The following is a 26,742-nucleotide window of genomic DNA, read 5'->3' on the forward strand; positions in this document are numbered from 1 at the left end:
ATCAAGCTCATCACGTGCACTTTCACCACCCTGTGAAGTTAATCATAACTTATTTCATTTGTTGCCTAATAAAATGCGTGGTTTCCTGAGTTGTAGTGGGGGGACCACACAAACATATCATCGCGTGACTCCAACTTTACTTCAATGTGATGGTTATTATATCATATTTACACATTAAGGTGTTTCCACCGCAATTTCTCCCATAATTCATTTTACTGACACAAAAAGATACCACCGTGTCTCACGAACAAACTGTCTGTCGGCGTTTATTACATTTTACCGGCATATCCTGTTTCCATCAGCCCGGTTGTGACTTCTTTTCATGCATCAGGTAATTCAGCCGCATGAAATGGTTGGATGGAAACCTGGTAACCACATAACCTGTCATCAAGTGTATTTATATTGGTCCTCTGTAGCTCAGTTGGTAGGGTATGGTAGTTTCAATGCCAGGATAGTGGGTTTGAGTCGCGGGAACAAACGCACATAAAATCTTCGTGTGTATGGCTTTGGATTAAAGCGTCTGCTAAAAAGGCATATGTTATTATATTAGACGATAATTAAATCCACATGGTAATTACATAGAAGGTACACTACACCACACAATATCACACTGCACTTCAATAATGTACTTTCAAGGATTTGCAAACAAACTCCCGATAACCCTGCTGGCATCTTGCTGTGAAATAATTAGAGGTTTTAATGAAGGTTTAAATAGAATTCATTTCCAACACACGGTCATTATTCCTTGTGTGCGTAATAACAATTGTAGTGATATAGCAAACTGGTACCTTTCGCCTAATGATCCTGTCGAAAATATACAGTATATAAAGTAGGGCATCACTGTCTAGGCTTGACCATTACAATGGCCTGCATCCATACACTAACCCCCTAGCACAGAATGACCCTTTAATGGAGAAATGTCTGCCATGTTAGGCCCTATAAAGAGAGATTTATGGCTACATTGAAGGCTGAGTGTAGTATTGCATGATGCCGAGCATAAAGGAGAATTGATGAATGAGTTGCGCTCTCCAAAAAGCCCTGTTTCGGGTTGTCCCGTATGGCTTTTCGGGGAAGTGGAGAGAGAGCAAGGCAAGTGATTGCTGTTTGCATCCATTATTGGTTTCTCATTAGAGTAGCCGACATATAAACATTTGTCTATGTTGTACACGATGCCGGCGTAATTAAGGATTCTCTCCATAGCCCCTCTGCCCTTTGAAAGTGAATTATGTGCAGATGAGAATCTCAACTGAAGTGTGGCCAGCAGCAGACCTCTTCCAAAATGCCTCTCTCTCCCCAAAAGCGATCCCAGAACGGGGCGAGCTATGTAGAAATGAGAGAGGCAGGGAGAGAGACCGTTAGCCTTTCCCCTGTTCGCATGTGTATTAATGACCTTAATTAGTAATCGCAATGGGAGTATTCCATTAATTGGGTGGCGTCCAGTACGCAAACCTCAATGTGTTGCACTCATAATCCATTCATTTTGTTTTTCTGCAGAGCCTCACACAGCTCAAGCCCCCCTTCTCCCTTCCCCTTCCATCTCCCATTCCTGTAAGCCAAGGCGCTCTCTCGTCTTCCAAGTTGGCTGCTCACCAAGCTGGCGTCTGATTGGGCGAGCACGTCGTAAATGGAACTCGGCCACCACATTCCTCAAACAGTGACCTTTTGTCCCCCCTCCACTTCCTGTGCTGCTCCCGTTGGCAGTGTGGTCTCCGCTTCACTTCTAGTCCAGGCCAGCCGGGAGACCAATGCCCCAGGGGACAGCAGCACAGTCTCCGTGCCATGAGCCCTGAACTCTGACACCATCCTTGCTTGTGTTCTATGTCGGTTCCATCCTTATACAACTCTGTTGGGCTCTCTCCCCTCCCAGTCCATTGACAAATGGCCTTGAGGGCTATCATTCGAGGGCGTATCTATCACCATTTTTTATCAGAGAGCAACCGTCGCTGGTGTGGTAACCACAATGAGGGCATCGGCCTTCCCCTGACCTGCCAGGAGTTCGGGGGTTCACCCCTGCATCTTCCTGAGTAATGATCATATCCTTGATTAGTTAAGGAAGGAATCAATCAAAAATGCATGAATAAGGGTAGATGGGGGCGGCTTGGCTGTTCCTCATGAATTAATCAGAGCTGGGGGACAAAGAGGGCCGCACTTAAAAAATACAGGAACACTTTGTCCTTGTCATGATTTTAATGTTTGTCTCTGCCTGGGAGATTTATTTTTCGGGGGCCCTTCTTGATTTTTCATTGATCTATGCTTTGTTCAAATATTTGCTCTGTCTGCCCATCTTTGTACAATCTGCTGAGGTGATTATGTTGCTGTTGCTGCATCAACAATCAGGCAGACCTGGATGTACATGTAGCAGAAAATGGCACTGCCTGTATATAAATTGTACCTCTACAACTCGCAGCTTTGTAGACTTAAGTGCCCCCTCTGGTTCTCACCTTTCCATGTATTATGCCACTGTTTAAAGCCAGGTCTCTTGACATTCTAGCCTATGATCTAAATGACTAACATCGTCATATGAAATGTCATGCATGAAGTAGCATGAATTAGAAGTCATGCATGAAGTAGCCCTCAAGCTCCAGATTGGCGCTGCAGTCTAAGGCACTGCATCTTAGTGCAAGAGACGTCACTACAGTCCCTGGTTTGAATCCAGGCTGTATCACATCCGGCCGTGATTGGAAGTTCCATAGGGCGGCGCACAATTGGCCCAGCATCGTCCGGGGTTGGCCCGTGTAGACCATCACACTTAGACCTACCACATGACTGCATACAGTACGCGCACATACATTACATTACCAAAAGTATGTGGACACCTGAACGTCGAACATCGCATTCTGAAATCATGGGCATTAATATGGTGTTGGTCCCCGCTTTGCTGCTATAACAGCCTCCACTCTTCTGGGAAGTATTTACATTAGATGTTGGAACGTTGCTGAGGGGACTTCCATTCAGCCACAAGAGCATTAGTGGGGTCGGGCACTGATGTTGGACGATTAGGCCTGTCTCGCAATCGGCATCACAATTCATTCCAAAGGTATTCGATGGAGTTGAGGTCAGGGCTCTGTGTAGGCAGTCAAGTTCTTCCAACCAATCTCGACAAACCATTTCTGTATGGACCTCACTTTGAGCACGTGGCCATTGTCAATGTAAACCACATAGTGGGCCAATTTCCGCAACAACTAAGGGCATTGAAGAGCTGGTTTGGTGCTACCAGGCTCTAGGAGCGTGAAGCGAGCTTGTGCACTTGCACTTGCACTGTGTGTGACTGTGAGAGCAAAGTGTTGCATCTCGCTCATCTCTATCTGCGGTGTTACTTGTGACAACGTAATTTAGCTGAGTCTACCTTCAACAACCTTTTGACAAGTAATGAACACCTTGCAGGTCTCTGCCCCCCTCCCTCTCAAGAGCTCTTCAGATGATGCACCCAACACATCTGGGTTACGCTATTAAGCTAACAAGATAATGTAATTACTGTGTATTACCGTGTAACTGAGTGGCGAAAACAATTACACATCTGAATGGAGACCAGGTTTGCTGGGCGTCAGTTTTGTAGTACTCCAGACTGGTCTTGGTCTCGAGACCACATATTGTGTGTCTCGGTCTTGTCTCGGTGTCCTTTTCATTTCTTCCCGAGACCAGCGGAGTAAAAAAGATCATAATTATCAGCTTCCATAAAACCGCTTCGCCAGGCCAAATATACACATTCCTTTCTTAAAACAGTTATATTTTAACAGCCTTTTTTATGTATTATCGACATGTTACACAGTGGCGAACCTATAGGCCTCCAGTGTGTGACAGGTTTTGTGATTCTGAAAGGACAGGAAATGTAATACCAGCTCACTCATGTAGTCCAGTTTTGTAAAACACAAAGGGCCAGTGGAGGACATACACCATTTTTTTTCAGTGGGCATGGCGTACTGCTTCATCCCTGAAAATTGTTTATTTGACCTGGATATAATTAGGCAAGCCAGTTATTTGACCTAGATTTAATTAGGCAAGCCAGTTATTTGACCTAGATTTAATTAGCCAAGCCAGTTATTTGACCTGGATTTAATTAGGCAAGCCAGTTATTTGACCTGGATTTAATTAGGCGAGCCAGTTATTTGACCTGGGTTGAATTAGGTGAGCCAGTTATTTGACCTGGATTTAATTAGGCAAGCCAGTTATTTGAGCTGGATTTAATTAGGCAAGCCAGTTATTTGAGCTGGATTTAATTAGGCAAGCCAGTTAAGAACAAACTCTTATTTCTTTATTTAAAATGATGGTCTACACGGGCCAAACCCAGATGACGCTGGGCCAATTGTGCGCCGCCCTATGGGACTACCAATCACGGCCGATTGTGATACAGCCTGGTTTCAAACCAGGGTGTCTGTAGTGACACCTCTAGCACTGAGATGCAGTGCCTTAGACCGCTGCCCCACTCGGGAGCCCATACTGATGCTTATCAAAGTAGTGTAGTGGAGGTATACTGCAGCAAGAGTGTTTTGGAGCAGCTCACAGAAGAATTACATCAGTAGCCGGTAGGGTAGGAAAGACCTTTCAACTTATGATATCTACCAGTAAAATGCTAACTAAGGCAAGCACTTATATACAGTTGAAGTCAGAAGTTTACATACACCTTAGCCAAATACATTTAACTCAGTATTTCACAATTCCTGACATGAAATCCTTGTAAAAAAATCCCTGTTTTAGGTCAGGTAGGATCACCACTTTATTTTAAGAATGTGAAATGTCAGAATAATGGTAGAGATAATGATTTATTTCAGCTTTTATTTCTTCATCACATTCCCAGTGGGTCAGAAGTTTACATACATTCAATTAGTATTTGGTACCATTGCCTTTAAATTGTTTAACTTGGGTCAAACGTTTTGGGTAGCCTTCCACAAGCTTCCCACAATAATTTGGGTGAATTTTGGCCCATTCCTCCTGACAGAGCTGGTGTAACTGAATCAGGTTTTTAGGACTCCTTGCTCGCACACTCTTATTTTAATTTTATTTTACCCCCTTTTCTCCCCAATTTCGTGGTATCCAATTGTTAGTAATTACTATCTTGTCTCATCGCTACAACTCCCATACGGGCTCGGGAGAGATGAAAAACAACAGCCACTGCAAACTAGCCGACAACAAAAGCTAGCTAGCTAGACCCTGGAAAAACTACTGCTCACTATTTCTCAGTGACCAAGTCTCCATTAGTTTTTGTAAAATCGGTCCCACCCATTAAGTCAAAATGTCTTTGGTTGATTCCACTGTCACTCCAAAATAATTTATCTCGCTTCTGATGGCCTAGCCAATGGCTGATTTAGCTAGATAATTTTTTTCCCCCCGAGACCAGCAAAGAAAAATCCTGATTGGATCTTTTTTTTCTAATCCGTGTTAACCCTTTCCTTTCCAACAAAAACTGAAGAGATTCAATCAGAACATAATTGAAAATAATAATATCATTATTATAATCATTATTTTGTAAATCCTTAGCCTTTCTCTGAAGGTATTAGTAGGCCCATTGTTTTCCTCTGTGTTTGGGTTAGTAATAATTTCTATTGTCCCTCAACATGCCTTTATTCACTATTCTGAATGTCTAAAGAATCCACATGTTGTTCTGAAATATGAACACAGAAATACTGGACATTTTGAACTCTTATTATGGTGCTGATTTGACTAAATTACAAAATGGTCTTGAACTGGACTCACATTTTTCTGGTCTCTGTTTTGACCACTCCTCCGGTCTTAGTCTTGCCTCGGACTCAATTTGCTCTGGTCTTGGTCTTGAATCAGTCTTGTTTTAGGTGGTCCCAAACACAACACTGCTGCGCGTTTAGGATATTTTCTCACTAGTAATATTCTGCCCACTCAGATCAATTAAAACACCAGTTGGCTCTGAGTGGTATTCTTAAGATGAGCAAATGAGAATTTTGAAAGATGGTTTGGGGTCCCTTAAATTAGGCTATAGCCATTTAGTCAAGACTGGCGCATTTGTAATTCTCTCTCATCTAAATGGAGCTTAATTTAAACACTGTGAACTGAGCGATTTTCAAACTCGAGCTGTCTCTCTTAGTAACTGGGTATTTAAGTAACATCTTAGCCCAATATACAGTAGATAGCTTTATGAGTCCACAAATCATAATGGAACATTTATGATGGTAGGCTTTCCTTGAATAAGCCCTCATAATTCTTAATTATTGATACAAAATAATGTCCACTGCTTATCAATTAAATCAACTGTGCACGGGAATGTTGGTTTTGGAATGACTGTACCTTAGACACCCAGTTACTTGTTTTGATTGATGAGAATTTGAGTGAAATACTACGGCAGCTGGACTGTATGGTGTTGCACTATACGTTACCCCTGGGCATTGATAGGAAGGCGAGGGATAGAGAGAAGGAAGGAAGGATTAACCAAAGCCCAGATATGAAAATACTTCAGTATTTGAATAGTCAAGATGATAATCTCATATCTACACCACCTGGTTGATTTCCTGCTCTGCTGCACTGAAATGTAACAGTTCTACAATAAGCAGTGCTTTACAGTAACATTTAACAGTTCTGCTACAGTAAAAGTGGTGCAGACAGACAGAAAATCAATGGACAGCGCCTGCAGCTAAGGGAGGCAGAAGGTTATTGATCAGATGATGAGTGACATGTCATTATGCAGCTCTACCACCCCAGGTAGAGGCCCATGCCCAGTTAATCCACTATGGGTTGAAACCCATAGGGCCTGTTTCCAAGCCTTGAACTAAAAAGCATGCTCTATAGAATCTCCGTTGAAAATGCTTTTGAGTCCAGGACTGGCTTAGTCTGTCTGTGTCCGGCAAACCAGTCCGTAGTGTCTGTACCCAAGGCTATTACTGTACAGTACAGTAGATACTGTAGGTGTTCTGGAACAGTATGAGGTCGTTCCTGACAAGAGTCCACAGTCTGTAATGTATGGTGCCAGTGAGCTGTGCTGTCTGTGTCCCCTTGGCCCTGTGCCCTGGCACTTTGTCCTCAGCAGGGCACTGTAGCTCACAGACAAGAGCTAAGTCTCAAATGGCACTATATTCCCTGTATAGTGCACTGCTTTTGACCAGGGCCCATATGGCTCACCAGAGGCCATAGGGCTTTGTTTAAAAGTAGTGCACTAGGAATAGTGGGGGCCATTTGGGACGCAGGCAAGGACACTTTTATACCTGGGAGAAAATGACAAGAAATACAATGAAGCCAATACGGTGCATCAGTGAGAGATGAATCCCCCATAAATCCAAGTTGCAGGGTTGATAAGTGAATTGCCTGTACCACTATCTCGCCTGTAGTGTCTCACATAAAAGAACACTCCATAAGAATTATTTGAGGGAAAAATGGGATATTGTCCTCGAGTGTTAGGCTGACAAGTTGACATTGAATCTGTGAACGGTAAATGAATGTGTAATAGCTGCGTGTTCTGGTCTGTATGGTACACACACGTACTGTACGTGTACACATGCATGTGTGTCTTGCTATGAGCAGCGTGCGTGCGTGCGGGTTGGGTTTGTGTGTGATTGCAGAAAAACCCAGATGAAAACACGTCTGTCCTACCAGTGTGTTTGTGAGGGGGAAGCGGTGTCGTGTGAATTGTCAACTCACTGTGCTGTTACGCCCTGATGGGACTGATGTGGTCAGAGGTCTCCAACCCAAAGATAACATTTTTATACATGACATGACATTTTTATTCCCTCCGAATGATCCCCCAACCAAGATATATTTATTCTGCCTCAGTTTAGACACACAAGCGCGCACACACACACACACACACACACACACACACACACACACACACACACACACACACACACACACACACACACACACACACACACACACACACACACACACACACACACACACACACACACACACACACACACACACACACACACACACACACACACACACACACACACACACACACACACACACACACACACAGCTGGTTTGGTAGTACATGGACAGGTTCTTGGAGCCTTTATTTTATTTATCTCCAGTCACCCAGTCCATGAGGATAAATGAGGAGGAATGCAGAGCCTAGCTAGGATCCTCTCATCTGGGTTTAGAGCGGGACCAACCAACCCTGCCTTGGCTGCAGCTAGCCACACACAGACAAACACATACATAGGCACAAACACACACACACAGCTACCCCAGAATGGCATCCAGCTCAACATTAGGAAGGTGCTCTTAATGTTTTGTACACTCAGTGTATGTTTGCTTTGCCAATGCGTTCACCCTTTCCATGCCAATCAAGTATTTTGAATTGAATTAAAGCATTTGGTTTATTTAGAATATATATATATTTTTTTTACAGATTACAAAAATTCAGAGCTCCAAAATGTTATATCATACACTGTGATTGGAGGAAGCATGGTAAGGTTACCCTGCTTTAAAATATGATAAACGTGTTATCCCACATCGGAAACAAGCAGGAGAAATGCCCTTGAAAAATGTTGAGTGCTAGAGAGCTCCAAAAATGGTATATCATACACTGTGATTGGAGGAAGCATGGTAAGGTTATCCTGCTTTAATATCCTTTTGTGACTAGGGAGCACATTTTTGGAAAAATAACGTTCCCATAGTAAATGGGATATTTTGTCAGGACAAGATGCTAGAATATGCATATAATTGACAGCTTAGGATAGAAATCCAATCCGGAAGTGCCTCATGTTTTGAAAGCGATGCGTTCCAATGCGTCCCTATTGAGCAGTGAATGGGCTATAAACCAGATTACTCTTTCTCCATATTCCCCAAGGTGTCTACAGCCTTGTGATGTAGTTTTACGCATTTATGTTGAAGAAAACCCGTAAGTGGCTACATTGCGCAAGTGGTCACCTGATGGCTCCCAGAGTGACTCTCGCGTAAAATACAGAGGTAGCCATTATTCCAATCGGTCCTACTGAAAAACGAATTGTCCCGGCCGATATATTATCGAATAGATATTTGAAAAACACCTTGAGGATTGATTATGAACAACGTTTGCCATGTTTCTGTCGATATTATGGAGCTAATTTGGAATATTTTTTGGGAGTTTTCGTGACTGCAATTTCCGGGCGATTTCTCAGCCAAATGTGAAGAACAAACGGAGCTATTTCGCCTACAAAAATAATATTTTTGGAGAAAAGGAACATTTGCTATCTAACTGGGAGTTTCGTGAGTGAAAACATCCGAAGCTCATCAAAGGGAAACAATTTAATTTGATTGCTTTTCTGATTTCCGTGACCAAGTTACCTGCTGCTAGCTGGACAAAATGCTATGCTAGGCTATCGATAAACTTACACAAATGCTTGTCTAGCTTTGGCTGTAAAGCATATTTTGAAAATCTGAGATGACAGGGTGATTAACAAAAGGCTAAGCCGTGTCTCAATATATTTCATTTGTGATTTTCATGAATAGGAATATTTTCTAGAAATATTTATGTCCGTTGCGTTATGCTAATTAGTGTCCGTCGATGATTACGCTCCCGCATGTGGCATGGGTAGTCACGAGAGGTTTTAAATATTTTGAGTGCTAGAGAGCTCTTCTTTGTTTACGCCCATTCAGCATTTGGGTAGACATTTGATTAGCTGTTCAGCAGCCTTATTAAAGGACTTAATACAATGAAATGGTTATTTGGCCCCACTGTGAAGTAAGAACAAACGTCATCTGCCCCCGTTGGACTGTCGTGTCACATTTTTGGAATACTGTAATTCTATGACACTATGTAAAGCAGCATGAATATTGTTTAGAGTGGCTGTATGTATATGCTCTATTACAGCATGCAAGTGCTCTCGATAATCATTAACGTGCGTAACCACGGTAATTAACAATGTGTGCATCAGCTGCTCTGCCTCCTTGATGACTCACATGGATGTAAGCGATTACATGTAACTATTGTAATTCTGCCAACATGTGACTGAACCATTATTCATGCTGATGGTATTATTGTAAAGTAGTATGCAATGCAAAACAGGATCATTAGAGCTAGCAGAATATAGAAATGGAAATACTGTATCAAAATGGGAATATCAATTTAGGAGGGTGGGGGGGGCCCAAACGATCCAGACTATTATGCAGATAAAATATGAAAATTTCCCCCGATGTAATTAAGATTAACATAATTTGATAGTGAAATGCATGAATGATGCATTGATATGTGCATTGTAATAAGTCCTTTATCTGGTTTCAGGATATTGTAGCTATGTAGGTTAGCATTAGCGGTCTAGCATAGTGTATTGTGTTTCATAGGGTCCTTGGGCTCTAGCAGCGCTCTGCAGAGCGTCTAGGCTTCACCATCCTAACCGGCTATTCTGTCTTTATTTCGACAGCAGCAGTTAGACCAGGCCCAGGAAATGCGATAAGACAGTTCATGTTTCTCTTTCTTCCGCTTACATTTGTTTCTGCTGTGGATGTGCTGTGTATCAGACGTGGCGCGTCTACTCCATCAAGTCGAGCCGGCTCTTTGTGACAGGTATAGATTTTTTTGTTTGCGTACCACCAGGATGTGTTTGCGACTTCAAAGCGATGCCTTCCTCCATTCCCTCACCATGGGTGTAATTCCAGACAACCATCATTAGAAATATTGTACTGCACCTCCTCCTTACTTTCCTTATAACAACATGTGGAGTGCAGTTTGTGTGTGATATATCTTTTTTTTAAACGCTTGAATTGAGTGAAAGGTTGTCTGCTGACCCTGATGTATTCTCAGCATCTTAGAAGAGAGTGTTTTGTACTTTCCGAATGACTCTCATGGCAGGCACACAGACACGCTTGCACGTTGGCTCCCCAGTACAATACTGCCTGTGCTGTGCCATGTTTGACACGCACACTGTAACTCCAGTCATTGACAACTTCCCTGTCTGTCATATTGAACTACATTGTCCTCTCCTGACTCCTGCAACTGGGTTCAGTTGAACTCTCTCTGTCGGGAATTGTGTTTGGTATTCGCGGGTCTTTTGAGGTCGCGCCCGTAATGCTGTGGCCTTTTGCCCTTGGTCTCTGCATGGAGCCGACCACAGTGACTTCCCGGTGCCGTAGAGGTAATCCCTGCTCTGAGGAACCAGTACTCTCCTACCTCTGCTGAATGTAGGTCAACAGTCTTGTTTCTCAAACCCCTTTCGTGTTCCTCTTCCACTGAACATTCCTTTTTATACTTCACCATTCACCTCTTCAATATTACATTTATGAGCTGGTTAACTGCGTCTCAGCTAGGTAGAACCATCCGATCTGTTTTGGCAATAGGATTTAATTCAACCTTATTTCACCTCCAGCTCTTACCGTAGTGTTTCCTAATGAACATTTGTCAGTTTTCCTTCATTTTACCTTCCTGTTGTTAATCAGAAGGGAGCTCAATTCAGGTTATGATTTTACCTTTATTTCACGCACCTTTGCCTCTATCGAATGCAGGAAACTCCACACACACGTCGGTGTGTTTGAGTGTGTGTGTTTCTGTGTGCTCGCCCATGTGTGTGTGTGTGTGTGTGTGTGTGTGAGAAACAGTGTGTAAAGCGGAGCCACACCAGCTCGGCCCGGCTCCCCCCATTATCCCCTTCTAATTACACTTTCCTTGTGAAACTGTGGACCAGAGGCCACCATTGACTGCTTTTAATCTGGAACCACATTTTAATTAACACCGATGCGACCCCGGCGCTGATACATCCCTGGGAATGTCGGGATCACAATAACTCATAAATCATCGCTGCAGATTCATTCTCCATCTTTTCACCACTGATGAATTTCCAGAGGGCGTGGGAGAGACGAGGGAACGAATGAAGGCTCTGGTACGATTGCCGTCAACCTTTGAGAGGTTTGTTGCCGGACAGAGAATTAAGAGCACTGCGAAGTGAAATGGCTGCGTGAGGAGCGTGGTGGCCAACGTCAGCCTCTTCAAATATCGAGGGGCTGAAGGGTTTTCCGTTTTGAAGGGGATTCCTTGTGTTAGAAAGAAAAAAAACTATTGGAATGTTGGTGAATACTTTATCTGTGCATTGTTGTGATTATTTTAGTTTTGTTGGAAAATGAGCTTAAAACATTTACTATAGAATACAGCATTGTAAAATGTAGCCTAGGACTATAAAACACATTATATATTCAGCATTGTATAATGTAGCCTAGGACTATAAAATACAGGTGTATATTCAGCATTGTATCCTCTTAAGGATCCAACCCATTTTTTCCCAATGACATACCCAAATCTAACTGGCTGTAGCTCAGGACCTGAAGCAAGGATATGCATATTCTTGATACCATTTGTAAGGAAACACTTTGAAGTTTGTGGAAATGTGAAATTAATGTAGGAGAAAACAACACATTCGATCTGGTAAAAGATAATGCAAAGAAAAAAATCATGTACCATCATCTTTGAAATGCAAGAGAAAGGCCATAATGTATTATTCCAGCCCAGGCGCAATATAGATTTAGGCCACTAGATGGCAGCAGTGCACGTGCAAAGTTGTAGACTGATCCAATGAACCATTGCATAGCTCTTCAAAATGTTGTATCAAGACTGCCAAAATGTGCCTAATTGGTTTATTAATACATTTTCAAGTTCATAATTGCACACTCTCCTCAAATAATAGCATGGTATTATAAAGTATGGGTGTATATTGTAGCCCACACTGAGTATACCAGAACCGCCTAAATTTATCGGGACATGGACTCTACAAGGTGTCAAAAGTGCTCCACAGGGATGCTGGCCCATGTTGACTCCAATGGTTCCCACAGTTGTGTCAAATTGGCTGGATGTGCTTTGGGCTGTGGATCATTCTTGATATACACAGGTTCTGTTGAGCGTGAAAAACCCATCAGCGTTGCAGTTCTTGACACAAACGGTGCGCCTGGCACCTACTACCCGTTCAACCTCTGAATGGCACACATACATAATCCATGTCTCAATTGATTCCCGGCTTAAAAATGTGTATTTAACCCGTCTCCCCTTCATCTACACTGATTGAAGTGGATTTCACCAATAACATCAATAATCATATCTTTCACCTGGATTCACCTGGTCAGTCTATGTCATGGAAAGAGCAGGTGTTCTTAATGTTTGGTGTACTCAGTGTATATTCAGCATTGTATAATGTAGCCTAGGACTATAAAATACATTGGCTTGAGTTTGTTATGGCTAATTAGCATTCCTAAGCATCCCCATGTGAACGTCAGAGCCGCTAACTATCAAGCCATGTAGTGCTCACAAGATATGAAAACTGGCAGCCTCTGTTGTCATATTGCCCACCTATTACTGCTGCAATTACCAAGCCCTGTCATTCTCTCTCTTCGTCTCACTCCACCTGAATTTTTCATCATTCTCTCCTTCTCTCTTTCTCTTCAGGATATGGCTTCGTGGACTTTGATAGCCCAGCTGCAGCACAAAAGGCGGTGTCGTCTCTCAAAGCCACCGGGGTGCAGGCTCAAATGGCTAAGGTAAGAACTGTTAGCACGTTAGCATCGTTGCTCAGTAGGCTAATATGAGACAGGCTCAAATGGCTAAGGTAAGAACTGTTAGCACGTTAGCATCGTTGCTCAGTAGGCTAATATGAGACAGGCTCAAATGGCTAAGGTAAGAACTGTTAGCACGTTAGCATCGTTGCTCAGTAGGCTAATATGAGACAGGCTCAAATGGGTAAGGTAAGAACTGTTAGCACGTTAGCATCGTTGCTCAGTAGGCTAATATGAGACAGGCTCAAATGGCTAAGGTAAGAACTGTTAGCACGTTAGCATCGTTGCTCAGTAGGCTAATATGAGACAGGCTCAAAATGGCTAAGGTAAGAACTGTTAGCACGTTAGCATCGTTGCTCAGTAGGCTAATATGAGACAGACTCAAATGGCTAAGGTAAGAACTGTTAGCACGTTAGCATCGTTGCTCTATAGGCTAATATAAGATAGGCTCAAATAGCCAAGGTAAGGAGCTGTTAGAATGTTAGGGTCCTTCGATGACTTACACCCATTGCATACACTACAATATAAAAATATTTAAAGTTGCATGGTCTTGGAGAGAATCCCCAGACTCCTATCCAGATACAGACCCAGAAACAGACCGTGGTGTGGTAATGTGTGTGAGATGGTGGGAGGCCGCTCTAGCCTGCAGAAGGGGAGTTTAAATATGTTTTATGTTTCCAATGGCTCTGTCTCCCATCTCTTCCCTAACTACTACACAGTGTATGACGGGCAGGGCTGTGGCCATATACAGTTCAGCACCATTGTGTGTGTGTGTGTGTGTGTGTGTGTGTGTGTGTGTGTGTGTGTGTGTGTGTGTGTGTGTGTGTGTGTGTGTGTGTGTGTGTGTGTGTGTGTGTGTGTGTGTGTGTGTGCGTGTGCGTGCGCGCGCGCGCGCACATACATGCTTTCTCCTGCTGCTGGTGCCCTGTGGTGGACACTGTGTCAATTAGACTGTGCTCTGGATGTAGTGCGCATAGCCGCCTGTCAGGTGCTCTTTGATATGATTGTGTGGAAGCAGATGAGAGGAGCTGGAACAGGAGAGACCCCAGTGAGCTCCACAGCGTGAGACAGTAAATACCATACCATAAGGCCAGCTAGCTAGAAGCTTAATTGAACATTTAAATCCGACTTTTCACTTGTACTGATGCTGCTGGCATTGGTGCTGATTAGTACTGTGGTGAGGATGAGGAGGAAGATGAGAGAGATGTTTCCATTTGTATTCACAATTCCAATAATGATGACGGTCAGGATGACGACGCCAGAAATGATGATGAAGATTATACCCCCGTTATTGTGGTGGAAAATAATGGGAGCAGCTCGGAGAGATGATATCCTGCTAGGTGCTCGAGTATGCCATCTCTCAAATGCACAATTTACCCATTTCCTCTCTTCACAAAATGTCTGTCCTTCCTCTAATATTTATAAGAGGCCACACACAGAGAATAGAGATTCGGGTCTATGCTCTTTTTCCCAATTTAATTGAAAGCCTTTTCTTTCTATTGCTTTCTTTTGTCAATCAACATTCCCAGCTGACCTTTTAAACAGTGTTTTGTGGGTAGTGGGAGGGGGTTTCCCCCCACATTACTTTACTCCTGTCTTTTTATCCTACGTCTGAGAGACATTAAGGGGTCCTTTGCTTTTTATTGACTCTCTCTGTATCTCTGTCTACTCACTCGTTCTTCTACTTGCTCTCTATCTCTCGCTAGTTGTCTCTTTCCCACACAAACACATAGCCACGCACACGCCTAAACACATTCCTGTCTACCATGTGTTCGCCTGCCATACATTCAACGAGCGCAATTTAGTCCCATCCATAATTAACGTTGCCTATCTGTAGCTGTGACTTTGAAACATCTACCGGTTCCCCCAGAGGCATCAAACGGGAACCCAGGTGAGCATCACCATCACTTCCTGCAGGTGTAAATCACTGTGGCGACGGCTGCCACCCCGACGACTGAACGCGGTCATGCTGGGGCTCGTTCTTATCATTCTCCCCTTCCCAAGGCTCCCGTGTTGTCACGTGGATCTCCCGCGACAAAGTCACAAACGGAATTGCGAATCCAGAGCCAGAGGCTTTGAGCTCACGAAATAAAACCGTCCGAGGAATCAAGCCCCTCCTTCTTTTCGCCGCAGTGCCATTAAAAGGCTTTTATTAAGGGGCCTTATTTTAAACACAGCTGCGAGGGAGGGAAGAGGAGAGAAGAGAAGGGAAGAGAAATGGTTCTTTATTTCCTCTTCCTCCTCCTTCCTTTGTCTGGATGTCCCCCTCGGAATTGGTAATACCAAGGAAACATTGGTCTCCTTTTATTTCCTCCTCCCCGGTGGCGACTGTGACAGCATGAGGGAGGATGAGAACCATAATGAAGGTACCTGACGGACACTTCCTTGTGGCTCCCTCGCTGTCAGTCACCAACAAAGAAGCAGCTCGGGCGAGAGTATGTGTGTGTGTGCGTGCGCCTGTGTGTTCATCAGTGGAGAGGGGTGGGGGAGGGAGGGGCCCTCACACCTTGCTGAAGACTTCATCCGCCGTGTCACTGTGTGCGGAACGCTTTTTCTCCCTGCGTGAAGACAGATGCTAAAAAGAGACACAGGGATAACAAGTAAACGGTCCGTGTCTCCCATCGCCGATGGAAACCTGTCAAAGAGCTCTCCTCCTCAACTCCCCGCAGGCTGCCATTTTCCCCTTGAGCCAATCACACTGAATTATGGGGTGAGAGCCCTCGATTGTGGTGTCAGTGTCGGAGAAGCAATTCCACCTGACAGCTGCTAGCTCTCAGACAACAACCCAGTCTTTATGCAAATGATCTCCCTACCTTTGTCGTTGTTTGTCTTATGGTTGCCGCAATGAAAACAAAGCTCTCCCTTTCTCTCTGTCTCTCTGTCTCTCTCTCTCTTTCTTTCCCTCGCCAAAGCTGCCTGAAACAGCCCAGATTAGCCACCATCACACGGACACACTACACACTCCCTTGAATTCATATATATTTAGATTCACCCTGTATTCAACCTAAATTCACTGCCTGCAGAGCTAACATTGCCATGTTTATTCTCCAGTAATAGCAGAGGCCCAAAATGAGAGCCTATGGTTCATTTGGATGTGGAGGGTTATTAAGGTTGTTATTGACATGTAACATTCAGGAACAGGTTTACCCTCTCTACCTCTGGGCTGTTTACCCTTTCTGCCTCCACTTGCCCTTCACTTCCTGTCCACATTAGAGTGAGGGGGGAAATACGCCAAAAACGCCATTAGAGCGCCTCCGTGAAATGAATCCCAAACGTTTAGGCAACGCTCAGCTCCGGCCCATCAGGCAGCCGTCTCTGTTCGCCATTCGGGCATTTAATGGCCCATGGAGTTGTTACGGTAATGTTTGGGCCTCGGTCAGGGCAAAAGCCCACTGCACGTAGAATAACGGAGATTGACGTTCCTATCTCTCAGGGGAAATTTCCTGTCAATATTGCATTTATATTCATACAAACAGCGAGGAAGCTACCTGCGGGTGGTCTGGGCAGTCAGCGGTGGTATGATTTTCATTATTACCCTATTATCCTTTAAGGGTGACTTCTTTGACACAGTTCCTGCACTGACGCCCCTCTACAGTTCAACGAGACGAAGGGTGACCTCTGTACTCCAATCAAACGGATGGCTGACGCCATTGTTGCTGTGGCTGAGAGTTGCCGGGCTAGCTTAATATAGCTGCGCTGCACCTTAGGCTGAGGTCAACTTTGGCTTCTTTTCAGGCTGTGAGAATCTATTCAGAAAGAAAAGATAATTGGGGGGCTAGAGGATACCGGTGCAGACTCAGCAGCCGGGTTGTGTTATCCCAGTTCAGCAAGACATTGCGAGCTGTGTGAGAGCTGTGTTTTTCATAAAGCATATGGTGTCAGCCAGAAGGTAGTAATGATCAACACATTTCCAGGCTTAGTGTGGTTGCCATCGAGACCGGGGTTGTCGTAGAGATTATGGTGTTGCCTAGTACAGCCGTTTTCCAGGGCCTCCTCTCCAATATTTGTCTGGCTGTCTTTGAATACACCGTATAGATGTACAAACAACAGCATGTTTTGTGCATACTTCATGCCTCTGTCATGGTGTGTTGTCTTGTCTCCTTATCAACCCGTTCGTCCCCTAGTTGACAGTATGACAGCATCACTGAGCGTACAGGAGGTAAAGGCCCCCTAGGTTCCCCTACACATGTATATTCCTCTCTCTTTCTCTCTCCAAATGCATAATGTGCATAGACGCCGCATGCGGCAGCGCGTCGGCATCAACGCAGGCTGAGCTGCAAAGCGCCTCTCGCCCTCCCTCCCCGTACTGATACTTTTGAAGGGCAAAGCCAGCGAGAGTGAGACACCATCTGACTAGCTCTCAGTCCCGTGCCCCGCCATTGGCTCGCACCGTCTCGGCACTCTAATTACGCTTCAATCATCTGGAGGAGCGCTGCATGTGGTAAATTATTTCACCGAGCAGCGTGAAGACATGCAGAGAGAGAGAGAGAGAGAGAGAGAGAGAGAGAGAGAGAGAGAGAGAGAGAGAGAGAGAGAGAGAGAGAGAGAGAGAGAGAGAGAGAGAGAGAGAGAGAGAGAGAGAGAGAGAGAGAGAGAGAGAGAGAGAGAGAGAGAGAGAGAGAGAGAGAGAGAGAGAGAGAGAGAGAGAGAGAGAGAGAGGGGGAGAAGAGAACAAGAGTGAGAGAGAGAGAGAGAGAGAGAGAGAGGGAAGAGAGAGAGAGAGAGAGAGAGAGAGAGAGAGAGAGAAGAGAGAAGGGGAGAAAGAGAACAAGAGTGAGAGAGAGAGAGAGAGAGAGAGAGAGGGAAGAGAGAAGGGGAGAAAGAGAACAAGAGTGAGAGAGGGAGGGGGAGAGGGAGATCTGGCAGAGACAGTGTCACAACAGACTGCCGGCTGCATCCGGAGACAGGCCAGCATTAATGAACAAAGTTACAAACTTATCAGAGGGAGAGAGTGTCTGGTCTGCCACCCTCCCTCTAGGGGAGAGAGAGTCACAGCAACTTTTAATGGACATTGACACACATCGCCATCCCAAAACTGTTAGCACAAAGCGACTTTGAACTGGTACGGGATTTTTGTTAGAGTGTCTGTCATTATACAATCCTGTCTGTAGTTTGAATGGCGCTCAATAGGCAATACGAACGCAGACAGTAACATTCCAATTAAGGTAGAAATTGGGGCTTTATTTGTGAATAGCTCTCTGTTTGGTTACCAAATTGCCTAGCAGTGGCCCTGAGCTCAAATGAGTCCATTTCAAATGAAGCGAAGGCCTCCAGTCTCAATACGCTCGATGCTGCCATTGCTTCGCTTTGAAGCGAATATAAATAAATATAAATACGGCTTTTCAGACTCAATAATGGCCACAGTGTGCCGTTATTAGAGTCCCTTTGAAGTCGCTCCGTCTCCCTCAATTGATCTGCGTCCATTAACAGGCCGAGGGAGAGCCTTTTCAAAGGACCCTGATTCCACCATCACAGATAGATAGATAGATAGATAGCCAGGTGAAGGAGCGCGTTGCACTAGTTTACCCATTTGGTCAGCGAAAGAACAGTTATGCCCAGAACATGTCTTACATTGAAGCCATGCAGGGCAAAGCTGGATAGTGTTGAAAATCGGTGTATCTTCGGCTATGACTTCATGGCGTTAGCAGTTCTACCTACAGTGTAGAGGCCTAATCTGTAGATTCCACGTCTATATCGTGGAACAGCAATGTACTTAGCAACATAAGTTGCTTATGTCTGACAAAATGGCTTACGACATGGGCTCTCTCTTTCCCTGATTACCTGTCATGCTATGTGAATGTGTTTCAGTGTGAACACACACACACACACACACACACACACACACACACACACACACACACACACACACACACACACACACACACACACACACACACACACACACACACACACACACACACACACACACACACACACACACACACACACACACACGCGCGCGTGTTTGTTTCTTCGGTGGAATATGTTGTGGGCTTGCAGTAGAGCTCTCCCAGCCCTTCCTTCCTTCCGTGCGAACCACTGATTCAGCCACCCCATTTCAATTTGTCTTCATCAGTCATACCAATTAACTCTGGGATTAGATTCATCAATGCCAGCAATCTCCGGCCCTCCTCCCTACCCCTCCCTTGTCTCCCCTCTCTGCCATCATGCACGGCCCTGACGACACACATTATAGATTATGTTTAAATCTACGCTCCACTAACAGCTTGCTCATAGACAGTCTTATCACCGGAGGTTTCATGATCCCCAACCGGCACTCTTCTTAGTAGTCTGTGTGGTTGGTGGACTTTGGCGTATCAACACAATTTTAAAGGAGAGGAGAGACTTCTTGACCATGTAAGGCAGACCAGCTCTTCTTTCTCTGTGTTGGTCTTGCCAATCCCCGTTGTCACATCTCTGAGAAACAACTCCGGTTTTGGATCCAAACCTCTCAGATGGTTGCGCTCGCTCTCTTATTTGTTCCTGGCCTGCTGTGGTGAGATTCTTTCTCTCTCCCTTCTCCCATCAGCTATCGGCCATGGCACAATCTCTCTCTCTCGCTCTCTCTCTCTTATTTGTTCCTGGCCTGCTGTGGTGAGATTCTTTCTCTCTCCCTTCTCCCATCAGCCATGGCACAATCTCTCTCTCTCTCTCTCTCTCTCTCTCTCTCTCTCTCTCTCTCTCTCTCTCTCTGACCATGCTTAGAATAATGCCTTGTAAATGCTTGTTAATGCTTTTTGATGCCTTGTATGTGAATCAGTTCATTTGACCAAGTAATTAAATACACTTCCACTTAGAATTCCATTCTCAGACATTTCTTCCTTGCCTATTACTGTAACTCTACCATAGTCTTTGCTATTTATATTATGGAATAGCAGATAAAGATCGTTCATTCAATGGGCTAATTACTTAGTCTGACTACGATTCGCATGTAAGGTATTTATAATATCACGTATGCTCTATATACACACGTCAAATATTACTGCCTACGACAGTATTTTCTTATCATTTCACTGTGGTGGACGCCTTCTATTTCGTCGTTTCCGCAACATTTAAAGGAGATGACCCCTTGACCATGTATTTTCAGGGGTGATTTCTCTGCCATCATTTTCCTCTACCTATCATCCTTCACGAGGCATGAGAGGGCAATTTCCCCTGGCAGCCTGCAAACTGAACTGTGAGTTTCCCCTCCGGCCAAACCAGCAGGGAAAGACCACGAGTGCCAACCTTAACCATGCAGTGAAGTAGGAGCTATATTAAATCTAAGGGACTTCAAATCACATTGAATGACGAGCCTGTCCCTGCCATTCTCCTGCCAATGAAACAGTTTATTTTCACATTCACACACACACAGGGCATATCCAATAAACGAAATAAGCCCACATCATGCGATTTTGTTCATAGCACTATGCTATCATAACGTATGCATTTAGCCTGCGTACAATTAGATGGGGAGAATAAGATAGAATTGATGTGTGAAGGAACATTGCTAGGGGTAATTCATGCACATCTGTATGTAGGTTTGGCTTTCTAAACACACATTAATCCACCGCCTCACAACGGCCTTACTGTGTAGCGCACGCACACACACGCACACACAGTAGCGAACGAAAGCACCACCAGCCAGGCTATCTTTAATTCACTAGAAACTGTAACACGATTAAGGTACCCTCCCACCGTAGCAGAGTTACATATTCGGGGCTTAGAGCTCCAGTCTGTGTGAGTTTACATTTCTACCACACTAAGAAGGTCTTGCAACGTGATTAAGAGTTAGCGCTGCTGTACAGTCTGTTAGGATCTCGACTGGCCGCCGATGGTAACAAACAAATAGGGTCGATCGTGTTGTGTGCTTGGTCATTAACAACAGACTAATCACGCAGGAGCTTGGAGTGAGGCTCGCGGTCGGGTTTGTCTTTTCTCATCCCGTTTCTGGCTGTCGCTGGCTTGCCACTATGTCTGTCTGTCTGTCTGTCTGTCTGTCTGTCTGTCTGTCTGTCTGTCTGTCTGTCTGTCTGTCTGTCTGTCTGTCTGTCTGTCTGTCTGTCTGTCTGTCTGTCTGTCTGTCTGTCTGTCTGTCTGTCTGTCTGTCTGTCTGTCTGTCTGTCTGTCTGTCTGTCTGTCTGTCTGTCTGTCTGTCTGTCTGTCTGTCTGTTTCTTTTTGGCCATCTGTCCCCCCCACCATCACCATCTCTCTCTCTCTCTCTCTCTCTCTCTCTCTCTCTCTCTCTCTCTCTCTCTCTCTCTCTCTCTCTCTCTCTCTCTCTCTCTCTCTCTCTCTCTCTCTCTCTCTCTCTCTCTCTCTCTCTCTCTCTCTCTCTCTCTCTCTCTCTCTCTCTCTCTCTCTCATTCCCTCTCTACAGGCCCCTAATGAATTGTGCAGGCATGCCATGTTAAATTACACTGACAGTTTCCATTTCCAGTAACTTCAATCATATTGGTGAGGGGCTGTACTGTAGGAAGACTCTGAGACAGAGCAGCACAGAGCTTTGGCCATGTCAAAAGGCCCACGCATCAGCCAGGGCCTGCCTAGTGACTGTTGATGGATGGGGAACTGTGACACCCATGTCTCTTATTCAGACTAATGAGGGAGAGAGAACTGGGAAAGTAGTGGGCTCTGGCTCTCTGGCTTTGGCACTGCAGTTGTTTTCCCTCCATCTGAATGTCACTTGTGTGTGGCGGTCTGTCTGTCCAATCTCTGATCTCTGAGTGGGGAGGTAAAAGGTCAACAACAACAAAAAAGAATAGAGAAATGAATGTCAAATTTGCATCTTCAGGATGGAATTAGCCTTCAAATTTGTGTCTCGCTGGAGGGGGCGGAGGGTACAAGGAAAACGTGAGGGAGTCACTCTACTCTCTCAGGTCCCCCAAGTCAAGGTCGACCAGGAAACCAGACTCACCCAGGAGCTGCCCTTAATGACCTTCTGTCCCATTAGACGCACCTCGGCTGACTCCTTGTTATTGAACAGGGAAGGTTATCTGTGTGTGTGTGTGTGTGTGTGTGTGTGTGTGTGTGTGTGTGTGTGTGTGTGTGTGTGTGTGTGTGTGTGTGTGTGTGTGTGTGTGTGTGTGTGTGTGTGTGCGTGCGTGCGTGCGTGTGTGCCAGTGGAGGCTGCTGAGGGGAGGACGGCTCATAATAATGGCTGGAACGGAGTAAATGGATTGGCATCAAACACATGGAAACCATTGGTTTTATCTATTTGATGCCGTCCCCTTAATTCCGTTCCGGCCACTACCACGAGCTCTTCCTCCCAATGAAGGTCCCACCAACCTCCTGTGGTGCTTATTAGCATGAGTGTGTACATATGTGTATGTGTGTGTGTGATGAGGTGGGGGGATTAGCACCCTCAGCGGGGTGATTCTTCCTCGCCACATTTCACCGTCCGGGGTGGTTTACATAACATACTGTACGTCAGCACATCCCCCGAGGCTGTTAACCTTGAGCCCTGTGTGGATCTGGATGGATGATGCATGTTTTGCTGTATGCGCTTGTGAAATCCTTGTCTACTTTCAACAGTTTTTTTGGGACATAGCCTTTGTGTCCATTTACATTTATTTGTTTCAATGAGATGGTGACAACAACAAAAAAATCCATTCACATGACATAAAATCTGCGATATGTGTGCTGTGTCTGCTGTTCTCATGTGTTCTCTCCGTCTCTGCATTAGGTCAATATTTGGTCGTCTGCAGAGCTGTTGCGCGTCGCCTGTTGTATGTCTCATTAGCTTCTAGCTTCCTGTACTAAGTGTTCTCCTCCTATATCGTGTTGATTGTGTCTGTTCGGTCTGTGTGCTATTTTTGTGTTGCGTCTGTGCTGTGCCACTGTTAACATGGCGTTGTCTTTGTACTTTCCCAATATTCTCTTAGTGTTATCTCTTTGTTGTCCGTGAGTTATCGCCTTGCAAACGAGGCAATGGCTTTGTGTTGCAACGTCTACTGAAATCTTAATGCTTTGTTCATTTTATCTTTGAGTTGTCTTTACAGTAGCTGTAGCGTTATCCTCAGGGTTGTCTTCATATTTTGTCTTTGTTGTTTTGATTTTGTCATTATATCGTTTCGTAGTTGTGTGTGATTCCTCCAGTGTTTCTGTGTTGCGTGTTTGTGACGATACTCCGTGGTTTTGTGTTTACACAGGCTGCATGTCTGTGTTGTCCCTGTGTTGTTATGTTTGGTGCAGAGCAGACCTGATTGAAACCAGATGGCTAGTCTTTGGGCGTCTGGCAACTGAAGAAGTGATGAAGAAAACGGTAGACAAGACAAGAGAGAAAACCAGACAGGCCATCAACTACAGGGAATGAGAGAGTGGGAGAGGGAGAGAGACAAAGATAGAGAGACGGATGTATGCACAAGGAGCATCCTCTCTGGCTTTCTCTGTCTGCTGGGATGTGACATTCATATAGATGCCTCCTGCGATAACTGATGGAAGAACATGCTAATTTTCAAATGTATTACGAAGTTATCTGTCAAAAAGTATCACGTCTTTAGATTCCATGTTGTGTAATCTGACGCTAAACCGTTAAATATTTCAGGCTGTTTGTGCCTCGTACAACGGTTAATCCTCTTTTTCTTCCTAGCCAGTCTGACAGCAATGTTTACATCTGCTTTTCAAATAATATACATTTACTTAACATGATATTCAAACAGGAAATCCTAAGGCCTTGACATTGCTTCTGCTAGTTCGTTGTGCGAGCATTTCAGTTTGTGAGATTGAGTATGAATTGTACAGTGCATTCGACCAAACGGCCTTGTCAAGACCCATCAGAAGAAGTTCAGGGTACTTTTGTGTTTCGCGAGTACTGTATAGTCTGGGCCTGTTGAATGTGAAGAAGAAAGATTCAAGGAGCGGTCTTCCAAGCTAATCCAGGGATGTTTCCTGACCGACGTTCCGCAGAAGAAAGATTCAAGGAGCGGTCTTCCAAGCCAATCCAGGGATGTTTCCTGACCGACGTTCCCCAGAAGAAAGATTCAAGGAGCTTTCTTCCAAGCCAATCCAGGGATGTTTCCTGACCGACGTTCCCCAGAAGAAAGATTCAAGGAGCGGTCTTCCAAGCCAATCCAGGGATGTTTCCTGACCGACGTTCCCTGGGAGAAAGATTCAAGGAGCGGTCTACCAAGCCAATCCAGGGATGTTTCCTGACCAACGTTCCATAGAAGAAAGATTTGGCACAGACAGCAGGTTGGGAGCCGTTGCCACCTTGAATAACGATCATTCCCTCTCCACCCTTTGAGCCAGGTTGAGTAAGAATTCAGGGATGCTGCACACAGAGCTCATCTTCTTCATGATGAACACCCCGTCACTACATCACATTATTCCCCATCTGGCCTGGCTCTGCTTGGCTCTACAGGTGCAGCGGGACGGTTCTCCAAGCTGTAATCTTGTTTGATATTCTCCATGACGATAGGCATAAAGTATTCCCTAACAAGCTTTCGCTAAGAGCAAGAACATGGATGATTACAAAAGCAGCGGCAATCGAATGAAAAGGGAACAACTGGAGATGCCGTAAAGCAAAACAGGGCTCTGTGAGATTTTGCATCTGGATCTGAGCCCTTTTCCTGATAGTGGTTCATCGATCTCCATGGAAACGGTCACACCCTCTCCGATAGCTAGCTGACGGCGAAGTGTTGCCTTTTGGGGGGGGGGGGGTGGAGCGAAAGAGAGAGGGTGGAGTCTGAGAGAACCAGGGGAAGTATAAATGTGCCTCCAATCGAATTATTGGCCAATCAAGTCATAATGTGAGTAATTCAAGGCCTACATCAATGGGGATAATCTCATTGGCTGTGCATTAGGGGCTGAGAGGATGGGGTGGGCGGGGGGGGGCGTTCTTGGTGGACGCGCTCAGTGGGGGGTCTCAAAGGAAGAGGTTTCTTTGAGAGGAGTGGAGAGATATTTTTAACTTTGGATGAGGAAGTGTGGATGGGGGATGGGGGTATAAATAATGCCTCGATCTCTGCCTTTGGCGTATCGCTGTAAGACACAGGGTGCAGTAGAATGGTTGATTACGCCCTTGTTGCCATCTGCTCAATTGGTCAATGACAACATTTCTCATGTGTCCAATTACGAAAGAGGATTAGGATCTGTTTGTGTGCTGTCTGGTGGCCTCTGGTCAATTCTGACTCATCCGAGGTACACAGGACATTTTGTCTGTACATAATGGTGTTTTAGTTATGTAGTACTTCAATATACTTCATATTTGCCTTGGTATTACTGCAGTTTGCTTTTCTTTTACGGTTGGCTCTCAAATGTTGTCTTTTAATCACAATAGTTCAACATTGTGACCCGGCTGAGCAGATCTTTAGCTCTGTCCACGCTGTGATATACAATGTCACGTATTATATACATTCCGTGTAGCTTCTCCCAGCTGTGAGGTAGTTAACCAGGAGGGCTTACACCTGGGAAATCACAATGGACACACTACTACAACATGCCTGGCGTTTGAGCGTTAGTGGTTCAAACAAAGATTCCCTCCCCAAAGTCAATGTTGGTTTCCGGAGGTTTTTGACACTGGCGTGGAGCTCTAATCAGGCTCCGTTTCACTGCTTTGGAGAGGGCGGCCCTCCCAGAGAAAAGCCTTGACAGTTTTCCATGCGATTTTGCACGTGCAGGGCTCCTGAACCAGCTCCACTTGCTCCGCCTCGTGTCCGGGGATCCGCATAGTAGAAACAGCTGCCAGGGGAGCAGCTTGTCCATGGGAGGGAGGGGAAAAGGGAGAGAGGGTAATCACTTTTGGGAAAATACTGCCTCGCCGCACCCTGCCAAGACTGTGTTTGTGTTGTGGCTTTTCTACTGGAAGCCCATTGCTTTGGCTCTCTGGCTTCTCTGGCTCTGTTGGTGCTCGCACCCCCTCTCTCCAGGGTTAATACAACAATGAGGCTTTTTAGTTGAAAAAGCGGCTCAAGGGTCGTAAATGGATAAAAACAGTGGGCGAGAAGAATGCTATTGGTGGGCTGTCGTTTATGGCCGTCGTGAGGGCATATGTTAGGGATGTGAGAGGCTGAAAAGAGTTCTGTTAAAGTGTAATATTATGAAATCACGATTGGCTAGGGGAGTAACTCCATTTTTTTTTATTTCCCTGTGGTATGACCAATACATTTGATCTTTCCCCCATTCCCTGAACCAGATCCAACCCAACGGACTAACTACAGCCTGTGTCACGATCACACAGCTCTGTCTTTGGAACGTGCCCATTATGTTGAGCTATTTTAAAATGCACATACATGTACAGTAGCCAAGACATAATTGTGCATAAACTTGCTTGAGTGGAACTGACAGGTTCAGCAGTGTACTGGTTAACATCTTATAAATACCTGCTTCTCTACAACATATAG

The 26,742-nt window shown here is 44.9% G+C and overlaps 1 protein-coding gene across 2 annotated transcripts in view; it reads left to right on the top strand.

Annotated features, from left to right (window-relative positions):
* LOC124012853 (RNA-binding motif, single-stranded-interacting protein 3-like) overlaps positions 1-26,742 on the top strand; it is a 265,610-nt gene that overhangs the window by 93,076 nt on the left and 145,792 nt on the right. For both annotated transcript variants that reach the window (XM_046326856.1, XM_046326858.1), the window contains one exon: positions 13,313-13,404. In XM_046326856.1, coding sequence (XP_046182812.1) covers positions 13,313-13,404 — 92 coding nt within the window. The remainder of the gene's footprint in view (positions 1-13,312; positions 13,405-26,742) is intronic.

This window comes from Oncorhynchus gorbuscha, linkage group LG24 (genome assembly GCF_021184085.1).
Source record: "Oncorhynchus gorbuscha isolate QuinsamMale2020 ecotype Even-year linkage group LG24, OgorEven_v1.0, whole genome shotgun sequence".
NCBI classification, from domain to species: domain Eukaryota; kingdom Metazoa; phylum Chordata; class Actinopteri; order Salmoniformes; family Salmonidae; genus Oncorhynchus; species Oncorhynchus gorbuscha.